Source organism: Panthera leo, chromosome A2 (genome assembly GCF_018350215.1).
Source record: "Panthera leo isolate Ple1 chromosome A2, P.leo_Ple1_pat1.1, whole genome shotgun sequence".
Taxonomy (NCBI): domain Eukaryota; kingdom Metazoa; phylum Chordata; class Mammalia; order Carnivora; family Felidae; genus Panthera; species Panthera leo.
Genome location: NC_056680.1, coordinates 24,277,523 through 24,302,032, shown reverse-complemented (window position 1 = coordinate 24,302,032; position 24,510 = coordinate 24,277,523). Strand labels below are relative to the sequence as shown.

The window sequence follows — 24,510 nt, the reverse complement described above, 5'->3', positions numbered from 1 at the left end:
AAGTTGGTCTTAAAACAACTGTTTCCTGTTTCCCTTATTTAAAAAATGCCAAAGTGCTTACTTAGCATTTTGTTTCCCACTGTTGGCATTTATTCGATTATCAAAAATGTATGTTCATTATGCTTATGTCTTTTCCCTGCTCAAATGGGAGGAGGAAGGAGAGAAATTTTAATTCCAGGCCTCTAGCCACCACCACTGTGTCAACCAGTAACAGTGAACATTTACTGGGTCCATTATGTGCCAGGCCTGGTGCTTTATGCTTTATGGGAACCTGTTCACTTATGCGATGAACATCTCATGTGGTCTTTGTGTGAACCTTGTACCTTAGTTACAATTATTGTTTCTTTTTTATGGATGAATAATTCAATGCTCAAAGTACTTAAGTGATTTGTCCAAGGCAGCATAGGTTATAATAGGTAGATCCAGGATTCAAAACCCAGTTCATCATCACTGTTCTTGGAATCCTAGACAAGTTTAGTGATTTTCCCCACATGATATAATTTGTTAGCAGCAAAGCCAGAATTAGAACTTAAGTCCTTAACTCTCAGCTCAGCACAATATTCCAGTACTATGCCATCTTACAGTATTGGTCTGTAATGAGAACCAGAACTCCTTGCTTACAAAAGCAGCTGCCAAGAGGGCTTTTCCATGTATATTGTTCTTAGTGTTATGAATCTTGGCAAAATGTCACATGTTATCAACCAAAGTGGGTTCTGCAGTTATCAGTGACAGTGTATCTGTGTGAGGATCCCAGGATCATGGTGCTTTGGTGCTTTTAAAAATCACCTATCAATATTCTTTATTAGTTATGTGTGCTTGTTCTTCCCTAAAAGAGAAAGCCTAGGACCATATGTCTAAATATTAATTTTTTTAATCCTTTCTCAGCAGAGCAGCTCTTCCATAGCACACTGGGGCCACATGTTTTTAGCCAGCGTCTGCTGTTTGTCTTTTCACATACATGACGTGGTCTGTGGAAGGGTCAGAGCCACGAGGAGGGCTGTACATCCTGCACATGGGATTATGGAAAAAGGGATCAGACAACCTGCCCTTAAAATTTGATTAGAGACAAACTCAAAAATGATAAATAGGAAAATAAAGTCACAGGAGAAGCAGAGCAGGCCAAGTTGTCTGCAAAGAGATTCTGTTTTCTTTGAAAGTTATGTTAAGCCCTTGCTTGAGAAGGAGTATGGATTTATTAAAAAAAAGTTCAAGACTTTTGGGTATAGGCCAATTCATATTTTTATATAGCTCAGAGATGGTTTTCATAGCAATGAAACCCTAAACTGCTTTATAGCACAAAACTTTATCATTTTGTTTTGTTTTGTTTTTTCCCCATAGTGTGGAAAAGAGCTTAAGGTCACGAATTTTTTCAAATTTGCCAGGAACTCATATTTTCCATGTTTGGGGATAAGACAGAGTAGATTCTAAACATCTGGCTAGTCCTTATTTAAATAATTGTGTGTTCCATGCACATCATACATATATAATTATATTTTCATTCTATTTACCTTTTTGTATTTTAGACATGCTGAAATATGGATTAAATTCTGACTCCAGTAGCTATTGGAAGTTATTCTCCTGAATGTTGGCTAAGGCAAAGTATCTTTTCCCCCCTTTTCCATATAAACTCAAGTACGGCTTAGTTTCTTATATTTTTATTGTTCACTTTTTCCCCTGAAGATTAGGTGACTTATAAGAGCTTATAAGAGTTGTGCAAAGTGAAGTTCTCTATATTTTTTATAGCAGGGCAACTTTAGAATTGGCTGGAGGAAACCTCAGTTTTAGACACTGGCCCATATCTGCTAACAATGTGATTGCAGTCAAATCCCTTAAGCCAGTCCAATTTATCCTCTTGTGAAGTGGACATAGTGCTGGCAGCATCAGAGCAGTCTTGTCAGATGAGTGAGTTGGTGGACGTGAGGCATTTTGAGTTTTGGAGGAGAGAACAGGACAGAGTAATCTGAGGTCGAGGATACCCTCTCCCTCCCTACTGGCCCCACACTCTCCCACCCCTAGTCTAAGTACAGTAAAGCAAAGAGGAATGGAAACCTATTCTCTCTCACAGTGTTCCACTGTGCCGACCATCTGGTGAGACAATTTCCCTTCTGCTCCTCTCATCTTTCTGCCCATATTTCATTATTTATTGAATACCTATTATGTGCTAGATTTGGGAGTATAATACAAATTTGGCCCAGAACCTGCCCCTGAAAAGCTCACTTTCTTTCTCTTAATCTTTCTCTTTCTTAGAGATTTTCCTTACTTTCTTGTAAGCACAGCAATGCTTTAAAAGATATATTTGGTTTTATTTAGCTGTTGTGTAGTGGGAGGGCTTATCAGAAAACATAGCCTGGTGTAATGCCAGAAACAGAAGTTGTTATGACCTCTTTTATTGTCTGAGACTTGGAATCAATTGAACAGGCTAATCTTATTATACTCGCAGTCTGTTTACCTATGTTTAAAGGACAGACTAATGATTTTAAACTTTTTTTTTCCCTTTTGTGGACTGGAAATGGGGCTAGTCTTTACTATCCAGGGAAGATTTCTTTTTTCTTTTTTTTTTTTTAATGTCTATTTTTTATTTTTGAGAGGTGGGGGGAGAGAGAGAGAGAGAGAAAGAGAGAGAGAGGAAGGGAGAACATGAGCCAGGGAGGGGCAGAGAGAGCGAGGGAGACAGAGGATCCGAAGTGGGCTCTGTGCTGACAGCAGAGAACCTGATGTGGGGCTGTAACTCATGAACTGTGAGACCATGACCTGAGCTGAAATGGGACGCTCAACCGACTGAGCCACCCAGGCACCTCCAGGGCAGATTTCAAAGTATGCAATTAAGTTTGGGGGGGAAAGGTTAAAAAAAACTGGGTTGAAGGTATCAGGATATCAGGATAAACATAATGCATTCTATTTGCACTCTTAGCCGAGTGACTGTAAAGAGTAGCCTGGATGCCATCGTGATACCTGCTTTGCTTCTCTTAGTGGTGTCCTCACTGGCAGGCTATGGAGAAGGGAGTTTGCCTTTTGAGCTTTGATACTTTGAAAACAACTGGAGAATGATCCCAGAATTAGGGTAGGGAGTAAACAGCTTTCTGAATGCCCATCTAATCAGACTCATTTTTGTTCTTAAAGGGAATTAGTGGTTTTGTCACCTGTTCCACTTGTGCCATAAGTTCTCAGTTGACAGCAGTTTGACTAGGACCCAGGCATGAGGTCAGATCACCTGGTGATGTTTCGTCCTAATGAAGGTGGACATTGGAAGGGCTTCCCTCTCCAGATATGCAGTGGAATGGAAGCCCCAGAAGAGTGGTTGAGGCTGTGGGAAGTTGAAAGCACAAAGATAACTGGCAGATTTCAAAGAGAAGGCCCTAGAATACAACCTTACAGGTTGCTGGTTTGTAGGTAGGTACCTGATAAAGGTATCAAGCTGAAATGAATGCTCTTGATTATTGATCCAGTAGGGTTTGGGCAATTGCCTTAAAAGAAATGTGCTTTCATGGTTGAGAAGGGGGAGGTGATTCAATCTGAAGGAATTGAATAATCTGGAAGGGCAGAATTAAAAACTGTGCTTTGTTTTTCTTAACTTTTGGCCCTTAGAGAAGGTGCCTTTGGCTTTGCCAGAGATTTCGCTTGTACTGTGTCTGATCTTCTAGAGCTAATTTTTCTAGAGCTTGTCCTCTAATAGCTAATTTTAATTAGCTCACAGTCCAATTCTGAAGACTTAGAAAGGAGGTCTCAGTAAATTGTCCTTGGATGTCCCATGCTATTTAACTATTGGATGGGGCCCAGGGAGTAAGTGAAATGATTTAGGTTATCTCTCATCCGCCCTGTTCAAGACATGACTACTGTTTCCTAAGCTGTTAAAGTAGAGAGCCACCCCCTTTTGTTCTGCTCTTAGCATTACTAGAATACATACCATGATGGAGTCCAGGATTCCAGAAACCAAGCTTCCATGCTCCCAGAAACAGATTCTGGCTTTGGCAATGTGATTGTTCTTTTGGGCCTGCCCTTTAACCTACGTGATATGATTTTTCCGTTTATAAAATGAGGTTAACAGGCTAATCTTTAAGGTCTCTTTGAGCTATAAGAGTTCTGATTCCTTGTTATCAGTGTGTCAAGTAGATTGTGTCTTTCAGAATATGGGTTTTTGTTGCTGGTGTGAGGGCAGCATATCCTAGCCTATCCTGACTGATGTGATTACTCTGTACTTGGTACTTTCTACAGCTTTATATGTATTAACTCTTAATTTTCACAATAACCCTATGTATTAGGAATTATTACTCTTCCCCCCTTTAAAAATGTTTATTTATTTATATTAGAGAGAGAGAGAGAGAGAGAGAGAAAGAGAGAGGTAGAGAGAGAGAGAGGGAGAGAGAGAATTTCAAGCAGGCTCTGTGCTATCAGCACAGAGCCTGACATGGGGTTTGATCCCACAAACCATGAGATCATGACCTGAGCTGAGATCAAAAGTTGGATGCTTAACCGACTGAACCACCCAGGCACCCATTACTCTCCCCCTTTTACAAATGAGGAAACTGAGACACAGGATATTTTTTTCAGTGGATTATTAAAAGTGCTGTCTTTGTATTTTAAAATACAAATTGCCTATGTTAAATATCTAGCTAGAAATGACTATCTGGCAAATGAATTTTGAAACTTGATTGATTTGAATTTCTTAAAAGTAGAACAGTGAGGGAGGATAGAGAGAGACAGAGAGAGAAGTTGCTTCATCTCCCCTTCCCATTCTCCAGTATATGATGCAGAAAGATGATCAAGACTCTGTAAGGTACATGCCTTTTGTTCAAGAATTCCTTTTCAGGAACAAGGAGAATTCTGCTTAATTTTAAATATTTTAAAAGAGAATGACGGGGTGCCTGGGTGGCTCAGTCAGTTAAGTGTCCCACTTTGGCTGAGGTCATGATATCACAGTTGGTGGGTTTGAGCCCCATGTCAGGCTCTGTGCTGACAGTTGGGAGCCTGGAGCCTGCTTCAGATTCTCTGTCTCCTTCTCTCTCTGCCCCTCCCCTGCTCACACTTTCTCTCTCTCTCTCTCTGAAAAATAAAATAAACATTAAAAAAATTTTTTTAAAGAGAAAGAAAATTAAATGACATGGATTTGAGAAAGTTTTGAACACTAAATTTTGGTTGATTATCAGATTGTGTGATCATGCTGAAGTCATTTAATTAAGAAAGAGGCTACCTGGAAAAAAAATTTTCCTATTAATAAATATGCACCTGAAAGCATCTCTCATGATAACCTCTGAATGAGGAACAGCCTGGTTACGATGGCTAACTTTAAATTTGAAGATTTGCTGTAAACTGTCATTAATTGCCTGCCTGTCTGCTCTCACAACTCTTGCCTCCACCCTACATCATTTTATTTATTTATTTATTTATTTATTTATTTATTTATTTATTTATTTATTTTTCCAGCATCCTGAAGCATTAGTGCCAATTCAGAGGCTACATGGTATAGTGGTTTGAGTAAGGGAGTTGGTGTCAGATAGCCTTGATGAACATCACCTAGGAGGATGACCTGGAGCAAGTTACTTAACCACTTTGCATCTCCATTTTCTCATCCCTTTAATGGAGATCTAAAACAATGGCTACTTCACAGGGTGGTTGTGAGGGTTAAAAAAAGCTTAGAACTATGTGTGGCATGTGGTAATTGCTATCCAGATTTTTGCTATTACTATTCCTTAATAAGTCCGGTGTGTCTTTGCCTCTGGGCTTTTATACTTTCTCTTCTCTTTCCATATTTCTTCACGGGGCTGACTCTCAATTGTTCTTCAAGATCCAGCTCAGTGGTGGCTCTTTGTTTGGAGTATTTTCTCACATGTCTCTAGCCTGGGTTACATCCTCTCTGAATTTCCAGCCACCTGGCTATGACTTCTGTCTTAACCTCATAACATAGTAGAGCTACTGTGGGTTTACTTGTCTGCATGGACTATGAGCATGGACCATTTGTTTTCCCCCCTCCCCTCCCTTCCATTTTTCCTTCCTTCCTTCCTTCCTTCCTTCCTTCCTTCCTTCCTTCCTTCCTTCTTCCTTTCTTGAGTATAAGGGAGATACCAGGTAAATGTTTGTTGAATGGATAAATAAATCAATTTTCTCTCCATTTCTGTCTCCTTTTTTCCTCCCTCCCTCCCTCCCATTCTTCTCTTCTACTTTCTTACCTTCTTTTCTTCCTTTCTATCAAACTTCATCCCTTCCTTCGCTCTCAAACTTGGCACTTGATGCATTACCTTAGTTATTCCTCACAGGAACTCTGTAAATTAAGCATTATGTTTATCCCCATTTTGCAGGTGTGGAAACAAAGGATCAGGATGATGGGCAACTTGCCCATCCAAAGGGGTAGACCCCTTACAGAGTTGTCTTCCAATGTGGCTGTCTCCACTCAAAGCATTTTGGCAATTTTTCCTTGGAATTCTTTTCTGGCTAGTCTATGAACCACATAAGAAAACCAGTCTTAGTTTTGGTCACTCTCAGAAAAGATGATTTCCAGTCTCATCATCCCAATTCATCATGTTTGTTTCCAAAAACTTAGATCATCTCATAAATCTGTTTTGTGCTGGTCTCAGTCTATCAATAACTAGTACTGTGGTTGTATTGGCCTTGTGGTTCTTACTGTGATTGCAAGATGCCCTTGAGCAATAATCAAGAAACTTTGAAGGCATATTACTTAAAAGACCTGGAAATTGAACAGCACCACTGGGGGCATACAGTGAGCTCATGGGTAGAGAGTACATGGGCCTGAGGTTCTCCTTTTATTGGGGTCAAGGGAGAAGGGTACCTAGGGTTTTGTGGGCTCATTCTTTATTGGTGAATTTAAAACCTAAGAGGGGAGATTTAAAGTGTTGGAAGAGAAAAAACAAGTAGCTCAAATGGTCAGTTACTGAAATCAACCAAGATCTCTAAAACAAAGGAGCCTCAGTTGGAGGAGGCAGCATGGCTTTTTATCTAGTTGTGTGGTTGGCAATGCCTTTATTTGAGATAGCCAACATTGAATTGGATGCCTCTTTGAAGTGGATGCCTTGGTAATCAAAGCTTAAGTCAGGTACTTTCATTGCAAAAGAGAAATAAAACAATTGTTGGGACTTATATAAGTATGTCCATTCTTGCCGCTTTTATTCAACATGTTATTAGAACTCCTAGCCCCAGTAATTAGGTAAGAAAAAAAATTAAAAGACATCCAAATTGGTAAGGAGGAAATAAAACTGTTTCACTATTTGCAGATGACATGGCATTATATATAGAAAACTCTAAAGACTCCACCAAAAAACAAAACAAAACAAAACTACTAGAACTAATAAATGAATTCAGTAAAGTTGCAGGATACAAAACTAGCATACAGAAATCAGTTGCTTTTCTATACACTAATAATAAACTATCAGAGGAATTCAGAGAACAATTCCATTTATAATTGTATCAAAAAGAATAAAATACTTACAAATAAGTTTAAGCAAGGGGGTGAAAGTTCTGTACTCTGAAAATTTAAGACATCGATGAAAGATATTTCAGGTGGCACCAGCAAATGGAAAGATATACCATGCTCATGGGTTGGAAGAATTAATATTGTTAAGTTAATATTGTTAAAATGTCCATACTCAAAGCAATCTACAGATTCTGTGCAATCCCCATCACAATATTAATGTCATTTTTCACAGAGATAGAACAAAGAATCCTAAAATTTGTGTGAAACCACAAAAGATCCCAAATAGTCAAAACAATCCTGATAAAGAACAAAGCTGGAGGTATGACACTCACTTATTTCAAGCTATACTGCAAAGCTATAGTAATCAAAACAATATGGTACTGACATGGAAACAGACACACAGATTAATGAAATAGAATAGAATCAAGAAATAAACCCATACATATATAGTCAACTAATCTATGACAAAGGAGGCAAGAATATAAAATGGGAAAAAGACAGACTGTTCAATAAATGGTATTGGGAAAACTGGACAGCTACATGCAAAAGAATGAAACTGGACCACTATCTTAGACCATGTAAAAAATAAATTCAAAATGGATTAAAGACTTGAATGTAAGGCCTGAAATCATAAAACTCTTAGAAGAAAACATAGGCGATAAGTTCTTTGACATCAGTCTTAGCAGTATTTTTCTGGATGTGTCTCCTCAGGCAAGGGCAGTAAAAGCTAAGATAAATGGGACTACATCACAGTAAAAAGCTTTTGCACAGCAAAGGAGACCATCAACAAAATGAAAAGGTGACCTACGGAATGGGAGAAGATACTTGCAAATCATATATCCGATAGGGGGTTAATATCAGTATATATAAATAACTTCTATAACTTAGTAGAAAAACAATCTGATTAAAAAATAGGCAGAGGACAAGAATAAACATTTTTCTAAAGAAGACATACAGATAGTAAACAGGCACAGGAAAAGATGCTTAACATCACTAATCATCAGAGAAATGCAAATCAAAACCACATTGAAATATCACCTCACACCAATCAGACTGGCTATTATCAAAAAGACACAAAATAACAAGTGTTGTTGAGGATATCAAGAAAAGGGAACCCTCCTACTCTGTTGGTGGGATGTAAATTGGTGCAACCACTATGGAAAATAGTATGGAGGCTCCTCAAAAAATTGAAGAGAACTATGAACTACCATATGATCCAGTAATTCTGCTTATGGGTATTTATCTGAAGAAAACAAAAACGCCGATTAGAAGAGATATATGCACTCCTATGTTTATGGCAGAATTATTTACAATAGCCAAGATATTGGAAGCAACCTAAGTGTCCATAATAGATGAATGGATAAGGTGTGTGTGTATGTGTGTGTGTGTGTGTGTGTGTGTGTGTGTGTGTGTGTGTGTGTGTGTGTTTATATCTCACAATGAAATATTACTCAGCCATAAAAAAGAATGAGATCTTGCCATTTGTGACAACATGGGTGGATCTAGAGGGTATTATGCTGAATGAAATAAGTCAGAGAAAGCCAAATATTTTATGATTTCACTTATATGTGGAATCTGAAAAATGAGAGAAATGAACAAATAAAACAGAAACAGACTCTTAGATACAGGAAACAGATTCTTGGTTACCAGAGTAGATCAGTGTTGGTGGAAGCAGGTGAAGTAGGTGCAGAGGATTAAGAAGTACAAACTTCTAGTTATAAAATAAATGAGTCACAGGGGTACAATGTACAGCATAGGGAATATAGTCAATAATATTGTAATAACTTTGTATGGTGACAGATGGTAACTAGACTTATGGGATCATTTTTGTAATGTACAAAAATATGAAATAACTATTACATACACCTGCAACTGATGGGATACTATATGTTAATTATACTTCATCAAAGAAAATATTTGCCATCATCAAGAATATTTAAATGACTTGACAGTTGCACTGTCTGTTCCCAAGAGGTTTGGCAGCAGTCACATTACTGGGCTGAAGGCTGTCAATACTCCCGTGGACTTTGTTTTGATGTGATTTTGGGATGGGGAGCTGGTGGAGGGAGGTTATATTACCTTATAATCTCACCTCATGTTTCTTTGTGGCAGATTTATTGAGATACAATTTACGTAGCATACAATTCCCACCTCTGACATGTAAAATTCATTGGTTTTTAGTATATTCACAAAGTTGTGCAATCAACACTACTATCTACTTCCAGAAAATTTTCATCACCCCCAAAAGAAATCCCATACCCTGTAGTAGTCACCCTCCATTCCCCCTACTCCAGCCACCTTGTCAGTCACCAATTTATTTTCTGTCTGCAGATTTGCTTATTCTGGATATTTCATATCAATGGAATCCTACTACATGTGGTTTCTTGTGACTGGCTTCTTTCACGTGGCATAATGTTTTTAAGGTTTATCTATGCTATAGTGATACAATGTGTATCAGTACTTCATTGATTTGTATGGCTAAATAATACTCCATTGTGTGGATATACTGCATTTTATTTATTCATTCATCAGGTGATTGACATATAAATTGTTTCTACTTTTTGGCTACTATGGATATTTGTATATGAATCAACTGATGAATGGATAATGCAATGTGGTATGGTTCTATAATGGAATAATATTCACCTGTAAAATGAATTAAGTATTGATACGTGCTACAACATGGATGAGCCTTGAAAGCATGCTACGTGAAAAAGCGACGTATTGCATACTTCCATGGATGTGAATATCCAGACTAGGTAAATACATAGAGACAGAAAGTAAACTAGAGGTTTCCAGGGCCTGGGGATAGGAAGGAGGAAGGGAAATGACTGGCTTAAAAGTATAGTGTTTCTTTTTTTTTTTTATTTTCTCATCTGTCACCATGCAATGTTATTACAATACTGACTATTTTCTCTGCGCTGTACTTTCATCTCTGTGACTTATTTTATAATTAGAAGTTTGTACTTCTTACTGCCCTCACCTATTTCACCTATCACCCCTATACTCCTTCCCTTGTCAACCACCAGTTTGTTCTTTGTATTTATGAGACTGTTTCTGTTTGTTCATTGTTTTATTTTTTAGATTCCGTGTATAAGTGAAATCATATGGTTTTGTTTTTCTCTGACTCATTTTACTTAGCATAATACCCTTTATGTCCATCCATGTTGTCACAAATGACAAGGTCTCATTCTTCTGTATGGTTGAGTGTGTATGTATACACACACACATATTTTCTTTATCTGTTTATCTATCGATGGACACTTAGGTTACTTCAATATTTGGCTATTATAAGTAATGCTGCAGTAAACATAAGGTTGCATATATCTTTTGAATTAGTATTTTCGTTTTCTTTGGGTAAATATTCAGTAGTGGAATCACTGGATCAGATGGCAGTTCTATTTTTGTTTTTAACTTTTTGATAAATCTCCGTACTGTTTTCCACAGTGGTTGCACCAATTTACATTCCCACCAATAGGCTTAGGGTTCCCTTTTTTTTCACGACCTTGCCAACACTTGTTATTTCTTTACTTTTTGATAATAACCACTCTGACTGATGTGAAGTGATATCTCATTGTTGTCTTAATTTGCATTTTCCTGATGATTAGTGATGTTGAGCATCTTTTCATGTGCCTGTTGACCATCTGTATGTCTTCTTTAGAAAAATGTTTATTCAGGTCCTCTGCCCACTTTTTCATTTTGTGCTCATTTTGTTTTCCTCCCCTAACTTTGTATCTGGTCTACAGGTAGGAGTGTGTATTTGGTGATTGAATGAGGAACTGCTGTTTTGGAAGCATCCTGGTTTGTTCCTAGGATGAAAATGCCTTCAGGCTTATGGCTGCCTATTCTGACCAGCCTGGGGGTTGGCTCTATTGGGAAGGTGTTGCAGAATTTACCAACTGTTGTCAAGCAACTGTTTATTTTCTCATAACCAGTAACTATTTTGTTTCTCTGTCTGGTGTTTTCACTCTGATTTTGGTTAAAATAGTGACCTGGAATAATATGTGGGTACTTGTGGAATGTTTTGCTTTCTTCCCTGGTAATATACCAAAGACTTTGGGTTCCTAGGTCAGAGAGACTTAGGAAAACAAAAGGTGGAATTGACCTAACTTTTTCTTCTTTTTTTTGTTTCTATTGATTACATTTATCAAACAACAGTGCTATAGATTTTGTGTAGATTATGGGTCTTTGCTGTGATTAGCAGTTGTTTTTCTTTTTTTCTTTTTTTTTCTCCGTGAAGGTACTTTATGTTGATTCTTTCTGTTAAATATCCTTTGCTTGCACTGAACTTTTCTTTGTGTTGATTTTTTGCTTCATTTTTGTTTTCCATTTCCCATGCTGTTCAGTTACTGGATGCCCGAAGAACCAAGGTTGGTCCACTGTTTGCAGCTTGTTTGTTTTGCTCTGCACAGCCTCACCTCCTTGTGTGTTTGTGTCTGTCCCTGTCTGCATTTGTTCCCTTTTGCTTGCAGATGCAGTAATCCTGTTTACTAAACCTGTTCACAGCTTTATTTGTAAAAAATAAAGTCCTCGTTTGTGTCTACTTGTAGTGGATGCTATTATTTTCATTTTTTAAATGGAAATGCATTTCTGATGGAAAATAATGGATAGTAGAATAAAGAACACCTTAGGAAACAGGGAATACTGAGTCTGGAGCATTGCGGGCATAAACAAGGTGTGTTTGTGAGACTTTCCCTTCTAACCTTTTCCACTTACTCAGTTCAATCTCTTTAGATGTATAATTTCCCTGTGACTGACACTAATATACTGTTTCTGTGTATGTGTACATTTCTCTTCTCCTAAGACATTCAGAAAGCATCATTGAATTAATTTCCCCCCTCTCCATGTGCTGTCCCATGCTTCTGAAGTCACCCTGGAGGACTTCACGGCTGGCCCTTTGGACCTCGTGATTAACATTCCATCTTCATAGTGTGGTAGCAGCAAAAAGCACTTGGCATTTCCATTGACTTTGTCCCCTTCTTTCTCCTCTCCTGCTCCATCTTTCTATCACAGCACCTGCAGTTGACAATCCAAGCCCTTCAGGATGAGCTTCGAACCCAGAGAGACCTCAATCACCTCCTGCAGCAAGAGAGTGGCAACCGTGGAGCCGAGCACTTCACCATTGAGCTGACTGAAGAGAACTTCCGGCGGCTCCAAGCTGAGCATGACAGACAAGCTAAGGAGCTGTTCCTTTTAAGGAAGACCTTGGAGGAAATGGAGTTGAGAATTGAAACACAGAAACAGACCCTCAACGCCCGAGACGAGTCTATTAAAAAGCTTCTCGAGATGTTGCAAAGTAAAGGTTTGCCTTCTAAAAGTCTTGAGGATGACAATGAGCGGACACGGCGGATGGCAGAGGCTGAGTCTCAAGTCAGCCACTTGGAAGTGATTTTAGATCAGAAAGAAAAGGAAAACATACATCTTAGAGAGGTAAGGATATTCACTCTATTTCCTCAAAGCCATATTTTACAAGTGAAAACATGTTACCAAGTTATTTTCACAGGTTGGAAGATATCTGCAGCCTTAAGAAAATTTCCTGGCATCTGTTTTATAGTCTTCCTATCTGCTTATCACCTTTAAACTAGAATTTTGCATTAGTTCTTCTCTCTGCTCACCATACATATGTTCCATTGTTACTCGACACGTATTCGGGATCCAACTATGTGCAGCACATGCCAATTCTAAGGTGGCTTACAACTACTTTCCCACAGATGGCCATAGTTTCAGGGTTTAGATGGTTATCAAATATCATCTCTCTAAAGGAGGAAAAGAAATAGGTGATTAGCAAAACAATGAACTTACATATTTTCATAGCTGAATTGGGGTAACATTTGTAGAAAGTAAAGCATATGGATCTTTCCAGGAAGAATGGTAAAATGTGCAGACCAGTTTTGAACATTTAGTTTAAGACCATCTTTGTCTGCATTTTCTTTTGTCTAAGACAAACTGTTCCAGGTTTTCTGAGTATGCATTTTATACTTAGTGGATTAAAATCATTTGAAGTCCTTCAGAGGCAGCCTCTCTGGCCTGCCACCACTCTTGAATGTTGGGATGCACAGATACCTGAGGATATGTAGTTGGATAGAGCTTATACAAAATGTGGGTGATAGCCAAGGCTTGAAATTTTTATAACGGTTTCTTGCCACTATGGTGGATATGGATCTCAAAAGTACCGTGTAGGCAAAATGCTATGGGAGACACAGATCTTACAGAAAATAGGAAGCAATAACATGGCATTAAGTATATTTAAAAATATGCTATAACAATAAATAAAAATTCCAAAAGATATTTACATTCAGGCCAAACTAGATTTTTGGCGTCATATACCTTTTTGGATGGGCAGTTCTTGTTTTTTATTTTATTTTATTTTATTTTTTAATGTTTATTTTTGGAAGAGAGAGAGAGAGAGAGAGAGTGCATGCATGCAAGTGAGCAGGGAAGGGGCAGAGAGAGAGAGAGAGAGAGAGAGAGAGAATCTGAAGCAGGCTCCAGGCTCTGAGCTGTTAGCACAGAGCCCAATGCAGGGCTTGAGCTCATGAGCTGTGAAATCATGACCTGAGCTGAAGTTGGATGCTCAACCAACTGAGCCGCCCAGGCACCCTGGATGGGCAGTTCTTGTGAGTTACTTGTTTGGTTGTTCAGAATACATGGCATCCATGATGGGGCTTGCTAATGCAGATACTCCTGGGAGTTTTCTCTGATGTAGAGTATATTTGTTTAAAACATTTGAGCAGACTTTTGTGTCTTCAGACTTAATGTCCCCCTTACCTATTCTCCCTTGTTTTATTTTCATGAGACATTAGCAACATGCTTGGGAAACCACATGACTTGGTTTTGTATTGAGATGCTTAAAGAGATGTTTTGTTGGGCCTGGGTCTTCCCATCCATAATGGAATGGGAAGAATGAATGTCATGGGCAGGCTTCTAAGATGGCCCCAATGATTTGTACCTCTTGGAATTCATGCATTTGTGTAAATCCACATCCTTGAGTATAGGCTGAACCTAGTGACTAAACAATAGAATATGGTGAAAGAAATAGGATGCCAGTGTGACTTCTATGATTAGATTACATAAGACTTATTTCCATCTTGTTAGCCAACTTTTTTGTGCTCTCACCTTGCTGCTTTGATGAAGCAAGCTGCTATGGAGAGACGCCCATCTGGTGAGGGACTGAGAGTAGCCTCTAGTCAACATGCAGTGAGGAACTGAGACCCTCACTCAAACAGCCACAAAGAACTGAAAATTGACAACAACTATTTTGTGAGGTTGGAAGTGGATCTTTTCCCAGTGCAACTTTCAGATAAGATGACAGGCCCTGGGCTGACACCTTGACTGCAGCTTTGTGAAAGACTATGAAGCAAAGGACCCAGCTAAGCTATGCCTGGATCCCTGATCCCCAGAAACTGTGATATAATAAATGTGTGTTGTTTTAAGCTGCTGAATTTGGGGATAATTTGTTACACAGCAATAAATAGCTAATACAGTGGAGCAGAAACTAATCTCTTCCTGCCTTACTCCACAGAAGAGGAGCAATAGCTGCTGGCATGTAATCCCTTGCACATAGAATGACTGGATTTTGAAATTTTGGTTTTGTTATCTTAGAACTATAGCTAGGAGATCACCATAGTTGAAAAAAAAAGCTGCTGCTTTATTTTGGGTACCAAGGGGTCATGTTGCATGTACAGCAGGGCAGTGCTGCCAGAGAAACCTCTATCTGCAGCATTGACCTTGACTCCATGTTGGGGTCTTGTGGTCAGGGTAGAGTCATTCCCTTTGTGTTATTGAATTCTGCTCATTGGTAGCACTAAGTAGATGGTGCCTTGCTACTGTGTGGATGCCTCCATTTAAATTAATCTAAACACAGTTCAATTTGTGTTTTATGAGATTAGCTTGTCCTCCCAGTGGTCTGGCATGGAAATAGGTCATGTTCAAAGTCTTAAACATCAGTCAAAGAGCCCACAGAGAGTGGTACAGAAAATGTAGCCCAACACATCCAGCTAGTTTCCTTGAGTATCAGATGAAAGTCAGTGGATTGCCTTTTTCTTTGCTTACCAAGAAGGGAGCATGTAGAAAAGGTGTCTCTATATAAAAAAAAATCTCATTTTAAACTTAACAAACAAGACTTGGAGCTCTGAAAGGACCTTCCCCAAGAGAAGGATTATTCTGGCTTCTGAAAGCCATTTGCTACATTTTTAGGAATTTTGTGAGCCTGCTTTTAAACCATTGATAACTTGAAATTAGTCTTGGTGGGAGTATTTACACCACAGAAATCAGCAAATGCTACTACCCCCAGGGCCTACACCTCTGTCACCCCATCTGTAAAGCCCATTCACCACATCTCTGAATAAATGCCAGGAAATGTTTTCCCACAATACATCATGAAGAGGCAAGTTAAATAGTGCAAGAATTATGAGTTCCTCAACCAGTCATCATACGTTGAAAGCTTTCATATCAGCATATAGATAGATGCTTATGTGTCAGTCGCTTTGAAGAATGCTTTACATTGATTCCTATTTAACTCTCACAACCACCTCATTCATTCATTTATCCATCCATCCATTCAATGAGCATTTAGTGAGGATCTGTTTGGGGATAAAGCAGTAGTAACTAATAAAGTTTGACTTCATTGTGCTTGTATTCTGTCGGGGTGAAATGTAATTTAACAGTTAAACAGAGAAGCATCATGAAGAAAACAAGAGGATGAAGAACTAGTGACCTGGGTGGGGCCAACTTGATTATTGGGTGATCAGGGAAGGCCTCTTTCAGGGGGTGATGTTGTGAACTGAGACTTGCATGACAAAAAGGAACAGGCCATGTGAAACTCTCAGAAGATTCTTCCAGTCATGTGAAAAGACCCATGCCTGGGAGGTAGGTTCTATTATTTTGCCCATTTTACCTGGAGGAGCTGAGGGACGGGTGGCACTTAGAAGCTTGCCCAGTGTTCCACAGCTGATAAGTGGTGAAGCTGTTATTTGAACCTGGCCGACTCCAGACTTTCAGCTCTAAAACCATTTCATTGGTCCCTTCTCTAGAGGAATCTTTCCCAAAATGTGCTCTGCAGAGCAGCCATTTTGTAGGATGTTGATAAAGTCCTATGAGAGAAAAAGGGCTGCAGGGCCAAATGAATTTGGGAAAATGCTGGATTCCACAGAGTTTACTGTAGGACTCCTCAGACTCCTTAATATGCAAGTGTGTGTCAGTCATTCCCAGGAAGGGGAAGTTCCTCAAGCCCATTTAATTTGCTTTTGTCTTGCTGCACTGGTGTTCTTTTTAAACACTTTGGAAAAATGCTATGCTAGAAAATAAAAAGTGTGCTTTTAATTTGTGACCTGCAAAATACGTAAAAATATACAATTAGTTGTTTCCCATGGCCAAATAACTGGGTAATTTCCTCCATTAGTTATTCTAGAAGGCAAAGTTTATTGTAAGCTGTTTCAATATTCTCTACTGAGTTTTAGAATGTTCTTCTGTCAGGGTATTTTTTTACTTTTTAGTGGAAAAATGTGGCTGACTACTTTTGGAATTAAAGCGGTGAGAATAGCCCAGCTTGAATAAAGAAGTAGCCTGATCTCTGTTAATTTAAATGAATTTAAAACAGGATTTAAAGTGTACTTGAGGTTTTAAGTTCAGTGTGTTCCTGATTTCTTTTTCATTTTGCGTGGTTTAACCCAGTTGGGGCTACATGGCGTAATGCTGGGGAATAGAGTGCTAGTGGTTTTATGACTCATTCTCAGGCAGAGGTGTTGGATCTCATATAAACCTCATCTCCTGGAATATTGGTTTTGTTTAGGCTATTGTTTGAGGAGATTTTGAGTTGGCAGGAGTTGCACATGGGGAGGGTCAGGTTGCTTTAGTGTCTTGTTATCTTTCGGTGGTCTGGAAAAGGCTGAGGGCGAAACCACTTCTTTGCCTGGCAGGAAACAACAACAAAAAGATTATGATCTCAACTTATTTGGAATACCAAAACTATTGCCCAAGAACTACAATTGATGTGCTAATGTGAGCTGAAGTGTTGGCTGAAACACAGCATTACTCACTAGTGTCGTGTGATACTTTGGATACAGGTTGATTTGATAAGACATTATTTGATGTGGTAATAGTTTACCTTGTTCTTTAGCTTTTTCTGCAGAGACCATATTGTTCCTTGTAAAGATTTTGGTAATCAAGTACCCAAAATCCTATTGATTTAGTTAAAGAAAAAGTGGTTTTATATACCAAATCCCCCTATATTCACTCCCCTTAATATTTTCTCATTGGTCCTTCAAAGGGTCAGAAGTCTCTGCATTCATTGCACTGTAGGTTTTTGAAGGGAAAGGACATATGTTGTGCTGACATGTCTGTTGATTTCCTATGCTTAATCACTTTGGGCTACTTGCCCATCTTTGGTAGCAAGAGCTGAAGAGCACTCAAGTCATCGGGTGCCACAATTACTACCAACCCAGGACCAATAAAGCCCTCAGGAGACTGGGCCTGGGCTTCCCACCATGCTGTCATTGGGGCAGGGAGGAGGAGGGCAGGGCAACATGAATTCTTGCTTTCCTCATTTATTTATCTAGATTGTCTCTGAGCCAGTGGGAGATCCACCAAGGCAAAGTCTGTGACCTAGAGGTTCTTGAGCTCAGGACCTAAGAAGTCCTTTTACTGATGGCTCAAACCTCCACTATATGATCTTTGCTCAAACTTAAACTCCATCGTAGTCACCCTTATCTAAAAACCACATGGTCTTTTTGTAACATAAACTTGTCTCCAGTTCTGCTGGCTGAACCATGATTTTGCCGATGCAGGCATTTCTAATTCTGATTCTACAGATTTAACATTTTCTATTTCTACCAACAAAGCTTATCACAGAAAATATTCCTAAACACCATTGGCCATGTAAACATTTTACATACTTTCTCTTGCAAGAGTTATTTTATATATATATATATATATATATATATATATATATATATATATATAATAGAATCTAACGATTGCTCTCTTTTTTAATAAAGTGAATTTCTTACCTGATTACTACATCTCATCCATATTCCCAGGCCTCAAATATTGCCTGCAGGTGCTCAGTAAATGTTTGAAAGAATGAAAAAATAATTAAAAAACAACTAGAGAATTTCTCTGTGATTTATTTTGCCAGTATTGGAGGGGTGGTTCATAATGATTGTAGTGCCATGCTCTTTTATGTTTTCTCTATCATTGCTCTGTGTTTAGCATGGAGCAGGAACTTGAGTGTAACCCTAACTGGAAGTTTTCTTTTAGTTTTTTTTGAAACTGTGTTGGATGTCATAGAATGCATGCCGAGCATCCATATGCTGTGGGAGCACCTTAGCCAAGTTTGTGGTCTTGTTGAAGGATTCAGGTGGGCAGTAAGAGAACCAGCTCACACTTACTGATAGGTTCTGTACTACATAAATACTGTTTTCATCATTCCCATCACACAGATAAAGAGACTGGGCACAAAGAAGTAAGTAATTATTTCCAGTCACACAAAGCAAATGCTAGAGCCAAGATCAGAACCTTGGATGTCTGGCTCCAGAGTCTATACCTGTCACCATCACATGCTACTATTTCTCAGGGTGGTGTACTAAGAGGACATTGGATGGCACTTACACGCAGTGCAGCTTAGAAGCAGGAGGCTGACGACTGGCTTCATCCAATACAGAGCTGGTCTTCAAAGGCAGGAAGAATTTCAACACACAGGGGTGGTGGAGAAATATGATTGGAAAAGAGATGGCTGAGCCAGGCCTCAGAGGCAGGAACTGTGGTGGGTTTGGGGGTGCCATGAGTCTGGAGCAGTTGAAACTCCACCTATCAGGAAGGAAAAGAAATAAGGCTGAATAGGTGGTTTGAGGTCAGGTTGCTGAGGGCCTTGAATGTGTGACACAGGGGATTGGCTTTTACTCGGTAGGCTCTGGGCAGCCTTTGAAGGAGTTTTTCCAGGAGAATGGCATGATCAGAAAAGATTGTTAGTGCTAATTGATACTGGATTGGGGAGGAGGAGGCATGGAGACTAGTTAGAAGAATACCATGGTTGTTCAGGTCACCAAGAGTCTGAATCTGGGCGGTAGCCCCAGAAGTTGAAGGGAAAGGTCATCTCTGCTTGCAGGCAGGACCTTGACAACTTGGGAACCCAGTGCTGAGAGCTGTGAGGAGCAGGCAGCCTCTGTGGGCCTGGGTGCAGGCAGATGGGGGGATAGTGAGTAAATGGGAGTGGTCAGCAAGAGGCACTAGGGTTGAAGAAAGACTTGAATGTGTTGAGTTTGATGAGATCCTGCTGGAGCTATCCAACCAACATTGAGAATGAGGAAATGATTGTGAAGTTCTGCCTAAGTGCACAAGGCATTTCTGACTATTGGTCACATGTTTGTTGTTGCTGTTATTTTCACACAAACTTGATCATTTGTGGCTACCAAGCCCCCAGTCTCTGTGATCGTTTCAAAGCCTGCCATGTCATTTAGTCCTACTGTTGTTTAAGAGGTGACCTTAGGAACTGCATATTTTTCTTTCATGCTTCTTTTCTAAGCATTTAATTTTGAATATATCTTTTGAGATTACATGGAAATTTCATTGATACCAACTTGATACAGATTCTCTTTGTTCTCACTGAATTTCATTTTCTCCAAGCTCTCTGTACATGATGAATGCCAATGAAACAAGTTTACAGGAAAGCACTCGGTCTGGACTCTTATTAACAACATTTCCAAAAGCAGTATTTCATAACTTTTACCCACACATTTCTAATGACAAAGAGAATGTACCTGTTCCTGTTTCTGTTTAGCATCATTTGTCTTATCTTTAAATTCTAATACATCCTTTAGTTTGAACACTGCATGCTAATTTGAAATGGTTCAGATTTTACCCCATATTGATTTTAATGAGTACCATTGATTGCTTTTTACAGTAACAGAGACTGGTGGAGCCCTAGGGAGCCATTAGGCACAAGGCATTTTGGAACTGCTGAGAAAAGAAAGTGGTAGGGTAGAGGGAGGTGAGGGGAGGTGACAGGGATGGGGGAGAATGTCAGGTAGTTATGCTAGGAGAGACTCTCATTACTGTTCTCATTGCCCTGTCCTCTTGCTCTACCTTGGGTGTGATGGCTTTTTGAAAAATATTATTTTGGCAGCTGACCTAATTTATTATTGTCATCATTTGGTGAAACCAGGCACCACAAATGAAAACTCAGTGGTGAGAAAGTACTCATACTTCAGTATGTCACAAGCTGTGGCAATGGGAAAATGAGACAACTCAACTCTACCAAGGTCCTACCTGTCTTGGATGGAACATCAGCTAGTACCTTGCATAGGAAGGAGGCTTCGTAGTTTATAGAGCACACTCCTGTTTTGTTTTGTTTTTTGTTTTGTTTTGTTTTGTTTTGTTTTAGTTTTGTTTTGTTTTGTCTTATTTCATTTCATCTCATTTCATTTTTTTGAGAGAGAGGGGGCACAAGTGAGTGAGGGGCAGAGAGAGCAGGAGAGAGAGAGAATACCACGAGGGGCAGAGAGAGAGAGAGAGAATGAGAGAAGCAGGGCTCATGTGAAGCAGGGCTTGAGCTCACCCCAATCAGGGCTCAAAGAACACACTCCATTTTAATGCTTTCCTATGAAACTCCTGGTAATCCTGTGAGGAAACTGAGGCTCAGAGAAATTAAGAAGTGATGACAAGTAATATTTTCTGGACACTCAATGAGCATCAGCCTGTGCTCATCAATTTCCAAGGAGTGCCACTTAATGCTCCCAGCAATACTCTGGGGTGGGTAGTGGTTTCCTGCCTCTCAGATGAGGAGGCTGAGGCCCAAATGGGTGGTGTCTGGTTTAGCTTCTTAGAGCAAGTAGTGATGGATTTGGGATTCGAATTTAGGCCTGCTGTTTCCAGGCACCTGTTCCTACCCACTCTTTGATGATGCCAGGGATAATTCCTGGGTAGACCAGAGACTAGAATTCTAGTCTTCTGACTTCTTGCTCAGGGATATATTCTCCATAAATGCCAAAAAGGAGAAAAATAATGCAAAAGGCTCTGATTTTTTTTCTTGCTACATCTTATCAGGACTTGTTGAATCCAGGACTGTAAATCTGTGAGGTCACTGGGCAGTGGAAAGGTTAAATAGTGCCATGCAGAATGCAGCGTCTGAACTGGATCTCCTTAGTCCGCTTGTGGCTCATAAAAGTTAAAGTACTATCTTAAAATATGAAGAACAGTACTGCACATCTAGGCCCTCCATGAATTCCTAGGAAATAGATGAATTTTTGTGAATAGAGAATAAGGAGAACAGTAGGTGCTTAGAGCTGTCCTTCTTCATTTTATCTGTTCAAAGTTAGCCTTCCTTTTCAGTGTTTTAACTCTGTCATTATTTCATTGCCTAAAAGAAATGCTTGGCCTCCCCAAATTGACTTACTTTATATCTAGTTTTTGTAGGGTATTTTGGGTTTCTCTCTATGTCAGTTGTGAGACATTAAAACTGTATTTATAACTTCCTAATAAGTGCTCTTCTAAGTGGCTAAAATTTGATGGAGCAAAATCTACTTTCCCACCCACTCTGGCTTAGATGTGAAAGAGGAAACTATTTGTATTTCCAATTTGGCACATAGGTTGAAGAATGTCTTAAATGTTTTGGGTAAAGTGTTAAATAAGGCAATGTGAGTACTTGCTGGGTAATCCCTACGATTGGCTTATAGTTACAGCAGTTGTAACTTATATAAAGAATGAATCAAATCCTCCTTAATAAAGGAAATATATAATAATATAAGAGTGGTTTTTAGAAAAAGGAAATAAAGATGAGTGAGCCTTTAGAATAAATATAAAGACTTACTACTCAATCAGATCAAGAGTGGGCATACTATAGCTTGTGGGGAAACATGGCTCACCATCTCTTTTTTTATTGTCTGGGAACTAAGAATAGTTTTTACATTTTTAAATGGTTATATTTCAAATATTTATATAAATATATAATATCCTAAATACATGTGTGTGTGTGTGTGTATGTGTGTGTGTGTGTGTATAATATCTAAATAGTTGCTAAAAAGAAAACTTTTGATTTTACCTCCTGGCCCTCAAAGCCTAAAATATTTAATACTTGTCCCTTTAAGAAAAAGTGTGGTGCGTGGGGCACCTGGGTGGCTCAGTCAGTTAAGCATCCTACTTCAGCTTAGGTCATGATCTCACAATTCGTGAGTTCAAGCCCCATGTTGGGCTCTATGCTGACAGCACGGAGCCTGAGCCCACTTTGAGTTCTGTGTTTCTCCCTCTCTCTCTGCCCCTCCCCTGCCCCTGCTCACACTCTGCTGTCTCTCTCTCTCTCCCTCTCAAAAATAAACAAACATTAAAAAAATTTTTAAGAAAAGTGTGGTGCCTCCTGAATTAGATGATAAGTAAATAGTTTTTGAATCAAGGTGTTTGGTAAAAAGCATATGTACAATTTGTTATATTTCGAATATCAAATCTCACTATTTTTGTATAGCTTTTGAGTTTTTTTTTTAATGAGAGACCATATTTTTTCCTGTCAGTTCTGCCTGTATTTATACCTTTCCAATTATTAGGCTGGTGTTTTTCATCTCACCTTGGGTATTGCCAGTTATCACAAAAGTCTGCAGCTCTTCCCGGAGTAGTGGGTGTTGGGGAGGTAACCTGTGGGTTAAAAAGGGACTGTGTGGGAAGAATTCACTAACCTATAAAGTGCCAGAGAAATGGAGATTTCTCAACGTTTTTTTTTTTTTTTTTTTTTTTTTTTTTTTATTTATTTTTGGGACAGAGAGAGACAGACAGAGCATGAACGGGGGAGGGGCAGAGAGAGAGGGAGACACAGAATCGGAAACAGGCTCCAGGCTCCGAGCCATCAGCCCAGAGCCCGACGCGGGGCTCGAACTCACGGACCGCGAGATCGTGACCTGGCTGAAGTCGGACGCTTAACTGACTGCGCCACCCAGGCGCCCCGAGAAATGGAGATTTCTATTCAAACTCCAAAAGAACCAGGAATTCCTGACCTAATTAAAACAGAGCTTCCAACTCCTCCTCTCCCCCCCGCCATGCCTGTGCTTACTGACAGTTTTTAGGCCTACACAATACTTTAGTAAATCTGTGGCTTCTTTGAAGGAACTGGCCTGAAAAAGAAACTGTGTATAAATAAGTCATGTTAAAAGATACTTACATGTAGTAATTGTTGGTATGCCATAGATTTGCTAGGTTTTCCTGTGGAAAGTATTCTTAATCAGGTAAAGCCAGGGCCTGGTCAGGATAACAACCAAGAAATCCCCTTACCACCTGTCCTTCCTTCAGCCTCTAAGGCAGTCAGATCTGTTTTGGTAACGTGTGGGCTGAGTTGTCAGCTGTATGAACATAGTTAATGTTGGGAAAAGACCCCACCTATTTTTGAAATTTTGCTTCCTTGGTGTGGCCCAGGGTTTCTCAATCTTAGCACTATTGACATTTGGGGCAGGATAAATCTTTGTTGTGGGGCTGTCCTGTGCATTGTAGGATGTTTAGTAGCAGTATCCTGGGCCTCTATTCACTAGGTGCAAAAAGTACCTTTCCCCTTTCCCCAGTTGTGACAACCAAAAATGTCTCCAGACATTGAAAAAATATCTCCCAGGGGGCAAAATCACACAGACTGTGAACTGTTGGTGTAGCATGATTGACACATCCTTCTGGTGGTTGGCCTGTGGCTGTGGCAAATACAGTAATTGTCAGCCCCACCTGCTTGAAACTCTGTTTTACTGAGGAAGGGCAGCTCAGTCATGATAATTCTTGACCCAAAGACTGCCTGCAGGGGATTGAACTAGGAAACAGATGTGCTGAGGGGAGACGTGGGCTGGAGTCTGAAAAGAAACAGAAGTGTGTGTGTGTGTGTGTGTGTGTGTGTGTGTGTGTGTGCGCGCGCGCGCGACAGAGGAAGAGAGAGAGAAAGAGAGAGGAAGAGAGAGAGATTGAGAAAGAAACTACTTCTGACTCCCCCTCCCTTACTCCTTCCCTCTCAGGAAAGGTGGGGTTGGGAATTAGGCAAGTCCTAGAAAATAAATTTAAGGGAGGGTTTGGGGTGGTGTTTTGATCTAAGATACCATGTGGGAAGGTTGGGACTTTGAGAAAATAAAAGATGTTTG

At 39.5% G+C, this 24,510-nt stretch overlaps 1 protein-coding gene across 1 annotated transcript in view; it reads left to right on the top strand.

The window, feature by feature from the left end:
- The window catches only part of ERC2 (ELKS/RAB6-interacting/CAST family member 2), a 792,499-nt gene that overhangs the window by 122,201 nt on the left and 645,788 nt on the right, over positions 1–24,510 (top strand). The window contains exon 2 of the mRNA XM_042929693.1: positions 12,437–12,853. Coding sequence (XP_042785627.1) covers positions 12,437–12,853 — 417 coding nt within the window. The remainder of the gene's footprint in view (positions 1–12,436; positions 12,854–24,510) is intronic.